This window comes from Charadrius vociferus, unplaced genomic scaffold (genome assembly GCF_000708025.1).
Source record: "Charadrius vociferus isolate BGI_N301 unplaced genomic scaffold, ASM70802v2 scaffold291, whole genome shotgun sequence".
NCBI classification, from domain to species: Eukaryota; Metazoa; Chordata; class Aves; order Charadriiformes; family Charadriidae; genus Charadrius; species Charadrius vociferus.
Window position 1 is genome coordinate 455,318 of NW_009646958.1, and position 5,911 is coordinate 461,228.

Below are 5,911 nucleotides of genomic sequence, written 5' to 3' on the forward strand. Positions count from 1 at the left end.
TTTTCTCCCTCCTGGCCGCGCTCTGACCCGCCGGGACTGGTTCGCAGCCTCTTCCAGCCCTCTAAGCTCCAGGTAGTTGGCTGAGCCCTACCCGCGGCTTCTCACGCCCTCCCGTCGGCGGGTTCGGAGGTAGGCTGGGCGGCTCCGCAGGTGCCGGCAGACGGAGCTCGACACCTGGAGGGCCCTCAAGAACAGGGTGGTCCAGCGCAGCAGCGCCGGGGGCTGGGCTGGTGTTGGAGTCGCTCCACTCGAAGTGCACAAGGAGTTGCTGATGCTCCTCTTTTGCACCATCCACTCTTGACTGCACGACTTTCATTTTACGTTAAGCAGCTATGTAAAGAGTGAGGGTCTGTTTTGGAACCAGCGTGGGTTTCATGAGTGGGCTGGTGGTAGTACATTTCTTTGTGAGGCTTACTTTAAAAGTTTACTTTGTCTGATAGTGTTGTGCAAGCAAAGTCAAGATATTGAGGCTACCGCGCAGATCCAACCACTGCCACAGCCGTCTCTCCCACCGGCTGCACCTATCCCAGCTCCTCAGGGCACTCCTTCCGTGGAGGAACTTATCCAGCAGAGTCAGTGGAACCTGCAGCAGCAGGAGCAGCATCTCCTCGCTATGAGACAGGTGCGTTTAAGATAAGTGCTCACCTGGTTTATTCTAGGCTGCCGGTGGCTGTAAAAATTAGGAGTGGAAGGAGAGAGAAAAGTTTCCTTCTGACTAGCGGTGGTGACATCGCTTGTTGGTGAGGAGAGGGAGTAATACTTAGCTTATTTTTGTTCTGTGGCAACTGGCAGTCATCTGCTTGGAACAGATGTGCTAGCAAGATTGATGATTGATCTGTGAATGAAACAGTTTGTTTATTATGTGAAAAATCTTGTTGATTTGTAGAGTGGAATAAATTGTGACTGCTTTAATCCTTGTTTAATGCTGCTGGGAACTGCAAGGCATTCTAGCTTGTAATATTCTAAGGTGGATTCTGATTAGGGATGGAGAGATTTTAGAGGTGGAAATGAACTGAACTTTTCCTGAAGAATGAGAAGAGTCTTCTCTTCTCAAAAACAAATGACTGAAACATTTACATGTGGTCATGTTGCTTGTAAATGATCTTCGAGATCGCTATTCACAGTTAAGAGGACAGGGATACAGCAGCTCAGTTCTTTAAAAGAATATTGGACGTAATATAATTATTCCTTTTTTTCTCTTCTTTTTTTCAGGAACAAGTCACATCAGCAGTAGCCCTTGCAATTGAGCAACAAATGCAGAAAGTTTTGGAGGAAACCCAGTTAGATATGAATGAATTTGACAACTTGTTACAGCCAATAATTGACACTTGTACGAAAGATGCGATCTCAGTAAGTGATCTAAATCTGAAGAGTTATTTGGTGATGGTGTGGATTAAATACAATTTGAATTTTGAGATTGTCCGTATAGTAAACAGCAGCTTTATGCGTAGTTGTATGGTAGGTGAGATGATAGCTGTTCCTTGAAAGCTTCCCTTCTTGCCGTTATTTCAGAGTTCTAGGAAGTCCATATGACATGAACACATTAAAATAACTTGAAATACTTTAAATTTGCTTTTTTAAGGCTGGCAAGAACTGGATGTTTAGTAATGCAAAAACCCCTGCACACTGTGAGCTGATGGCTGGGCACCTGCGAAATCGTATAACGGCAGAAGGAGCTCACTTTGAGCTTCGGTTACATCTAATCTACTTGATCAATGACGTGTTGCATCATTGGTAAGAATTAAATTGTCTTCAGTTTGACATTTTTATGAATTTGGCGAAGTCTCACTCTGCTAGATGCATTGTTAGTTTGACTAGTTGCTTTTTATTTTTAATGTATTCATTATTTTTAGCAGCTATCTTAAGATCTCTATAGCTGGCACAAAGATTTAGTGCTTTAATAATCAAATTCAGCTTTTACCTACTTGTGTATTTGTCCTCCAGACAAGACTGTACAGTAAAAATGTGAAGGAGGGAACTCTCTATTTTATGAATCCACTATTTTTAGTGTAGCAGAAGTTGGGAGAAATTGAATATTTCAATGCTTTTAGTGTTATAGTGAAAGGCAGTAACTCTTTTCTTTCCATTCCTTTCTTGAAGCCAGCGGAAGCAAGCACGAGACCTTCTGGCTGCTTTGCAGAAGGTGGTTGTACCTATTTATTGTACCAGTTTTCTAGCGGTGGAGGAGGATAAGCAACAGAAAATTGCCAGGGTGAGTATCTGGTTTTGGTTTAACTGTATGCTTTGCTTCGTGAGGTTAGCGCTAGGCAAATTCACAAATAGGAGCATGGAAGAGGATCACTGAGACTTTTCTAGTGTGATTGTCTTCATAGAGTCTATTACAGAACGTGCTTTAATTCATGCTTAAACTAGAACTTAAAAGTACCTAGGCTTCATTTAAAAGTTATCGTAATGATGAATGCATCTCAATCTTCAGTGGTTCAAAGACAAGTGCTGAAATCCTGGGTCTGTTGACAAAGCTAGAGACTTAAAAATGCTGTGCCTCAATTTTTCTTTTGTTGTTCGTAATTTCTAAAAACCTTTCACTCTTGAATTTATGCAGCTTCTTCAACTGTGGGAGAAAAATGGGTACTTTGATGAGTCAATTATTCAGCAGTTACAGAGCCCAGCTCTTGGACTTGGCCAGTACCAGGTTAGCCACAAAAGAAAAGTAACGCTTTTCTTATTAATGTAAACATTTTGAAAACTAATTTAGGAAATGTTCTCCTTTTTTGAAAGGTAAATATTAATTCCTCCTTTCCCCCCCTTCCCCCCCCCCCCCAAAGTCGTTTACAAGGGATTATGAAAATAATGTAAAACATAATGTTGTTATTTCATACATTCAGTGATCCGGCTGCTGATGCAATCCCAGAAAGTCTATTTGCGTTTGTAACTAGTACAGTCACGTACATATTTGACAGCGTGTTCTCTTTTTATGGAAATGAATGTTTAGTAAAATGGAAATTAAAGAAACCATAGCTTTTAATTGTATACACTAGGCATAAAAATTGTTGCGGCAGCAGGAACTATTCAGTTTTAGCATTAATAATGAATGCTGTTGATTTTAGCTGTATTTGAAAGCTGGGCATTAATATAGAGAGTGGCTTCTAGCCTGCAGAGGATATTTTGGAAATCTTCACAGAGCTTCGTAGTGTGACTGGGTGGTTCTGCCAGCAGGTTGTCCTGCAATCTCCTGTCTTTCTTGGGAGGGGGTGGAGAGCAATATCGGAGATTCTGAATGAGCAGATAGGATAACTGGTTTAGGTCGTGTTAACTTGCTCTTCCTAATTTATCTCATTTTATCAGGCAAACTTGATCACTGAATATGCAACGGTAGTACAGCCTGTACAGGTAGCCTTCCAACAGCAGATACAGAACCTGAAAACTCAACATGAAGAGTTTGTAAACAGTTTAACACAGCAGCAGCAGCAACAAATGCAAATACCACCACTAGAGAACGAGGTGAAATCCACACCCCCACCTCAAGCCCCCACAGCAGCACCAGCCTCGGCTCCGCCATCTGCTCCAGTTACACAAGCAGGTACCAGCCTGTTCTGGGGACTTGTGCAGAAATCAGTGGGTGGCAACATTGTGAGATTTTTTTTTTATTTTTTTTTTCCCTCTCCTTTTTTAGTAGCGAGGTACTGTGCTATGCTGGTTTGGTTCAGGCAAAAGCCTGAAACTGTTGGAGGCTTGCAGCTGGCATGGTCTGCTGCTGGAACATAAAAAGAACTAAAGATACTAATGTTAAACCGAGATCAGAAATCGTCTCTTCCAGTAGTAGGTTTCTGCAGAACGTTTACACATCCAGCAAAATTCAGATGGAGCCTATTGTGGGTGTGGTGGTGTTTTATTAACTGCCTGTGACCTGGGTGCTTATAACGGGCTCCAATTTGTTTCAGATGATGGTAAATCTCAGCTGCCTCTCGGTGGTTCTACAGAGTATGACGCAACAGGGTCTGGAGTGCAGGATCCTGCCTCTGGCGGACCGCGTGGCCCTGGATCTCATGACCAGATTCCTCCAAATAAACCACCCTGGTTTGATCAACCTCACCCTGTTGCACCGTGGGGTCAACAACAGGTAAGAAATGCAGTTATGAAACAAGATGTGGAGGGAGGTGGAGGTTCAGAGTGACCATCTCGGTTGTGGAAGTGTGGTGAAAAGGTGTGAAAGTTATAAATCTGGATTCAGATGCCAAGCTTGCTCATTCTGGGCCCAGTTATAGGCAAGGTATAAATTGTATTTCAGTTTGTCAACTGTCACATTTTCGCTATGAACAAGCAGAACAAGAAGTACTGTCTTGAGTACAGAGCTGTTTGGTTCAGTAACGGTTTAGTCTTTTCCTGTCTTTTCTCTGGAGTTCAGACCTTGTATTCCGAAAGTTCTTTCACTTGTGGGTATTGCCTACAGGCTATATCTACTTTAAACAGGTAGATTGTTTTTATTGTGTTCTTTGTAGCCTTTATATTTGTAGTGTATTTGTAGACCAGGCTTCTTTTCTTCACCACTAGGGACCACCTCATTGTCCTCCGTGGAATAACAACCATGAAGGAATGTGGAATGAACAGAGAGATCAAGGCTGGAACAACCAGCGAGAGACCCCTTGGAACAACCAGCCCGATCCTTCTTGGAACAACCAGTTTGAAGCACCATGGAACAACCAGCATGAACAACCTCCATGGGGTGGGGGTCAAAGGGAACCTCCATTTCGAATGCAGCGGCCACCTCACTTCAGAGGCCCATTTCCTCCACATCAGCAACATCCCCAATTCAACCAGCCCCCGCATCCGCATAATTTCAACCGCTTTCCACCTCGCTTCATGCAGGATGATTTTCCACCTCGCCATCCCTTTGAAAGGCCTCCTTATCCTCATCGTTTTGATTACCCCCAGGGGGATTTTCCTCAAGGTAAAGTGTGTACCAGGCCAGGTTTTCTTACGTTGTGATGCTGATTGCCGTTACAAAATGATTTAGTGCTTTGGGGTGACAGCTTATTCTTGGTGGACTGTTGTGGTTTTCCTGAGAAACGTCGAATCTGGGGGCTTGGGAAGCTGCTGCTAAGACCTCGGTAGGAAATACATGCAGAGTTGGATGCTTCCTTGCTTTTTGAGCCTTCCTACCCTAATGGATGTAGATAATCAGAAATTGTAATCCAAACTCAAGTCAGCATCTCTACAGGCACCTCTTTTGTGACTATTTCTCTTTAAAAATAGTAAGCTCAAAGGTGAGAAGCAACATTTGCTTGTAAGTTCAATCTCCTGCACATCAGGCCATGGGTGAGGGCTCTGCAGCTGTGTCCTCCACAGATAGAGGACGTTAGAGGAAGCCAGGCCGGCAACATGTGTTCTTGTGCATACATTCATCCATGCCCTTCTTTTCTTCTCTTTGTTTTTACTGAAAAGCCCTCTAATTATCTGCCTTAATGTTGTGTGGCTTGGTAGTGTCTGGTGAAATGATCCTTACCTCTGGTTCTCCCTTCTTGTTTGGTTTGCGCTCGTGCCGGAGCAGGGGGATGTCAGAGTATAGGCAGCGCTCTTTGCTTGCCCGGCTTTTGTGGCTCAGATTTGGCTGCGGGCTCCCTCGTGAAGTCTGGCATAGTTCTGCCCCAATGTAGTTTCTATTTCACATGCAGAAGTTAAGGTTATTCTGGAATGATCCTTATCAATGTAAAGTCTAAAGATCACTGTGGTTCTGTATGACAAGCCACTTAAGAGAGCAGTTACGTTGCTACGTAGGAGTTGCTATTTTAAACTTAAAAGATTCTCAATTACTGAAGTCCAAAAAACATTGAAAACCAATGAATTAGGGCCTATATATTTAGGATTGTGATTAACTTCTCCAGGAGAGATTGTTCTTTTCCTTTTTTTTTTCCTTTGTGTTTGATGTTTATTTCTTTTTAAGAGTTGCGGT

The 5,911-nt window shown here is 43.1% G+C and overlaps 1 protein-coding gene across 1 annotated transcript in view; it reads left to right on the forward strand.

Moving 5' to 3' along the window:
• CHERP (calcium homeostasis endoplasmic reticulum protein) overlaps positions 1–5,911 on the forward strand; it is a 14,636-nt gene that overhangs the window by 2,405 nt on the left and 6,320 nt on the right. Inside the window, exons 3-10 of the mRNA XM_009895199.1 lie at positions 441–622; positions 1,213–1,350; positions 1,583–1,734; positions 2,101–2,212; positions 2,564–2,653; positions 3,307–3,541; positions 3,903–4,081; positions 4,513–4,909. Of these exons, the coding sequence (XP_009893501.1) occupies positions 441–622; positions 1,213–1,350; positions 1,583–1,734; positions 2,101–2,212; positions 2,564–2,653; positions 3,307–3,541; positions 3,903–4,081; positions 4,513–4,909 (1,485 nt within the window). The remainder of the gene's footprint in view (positions 1–440; positions 623–1,212; positions 1,351–1,582; positions 1,735–2,100; positions 2,213–2,563; positions 2,654–3,306; positions 3,542–3,902; positions 4,082–4,512; positions 4,910–5,911) is intronic.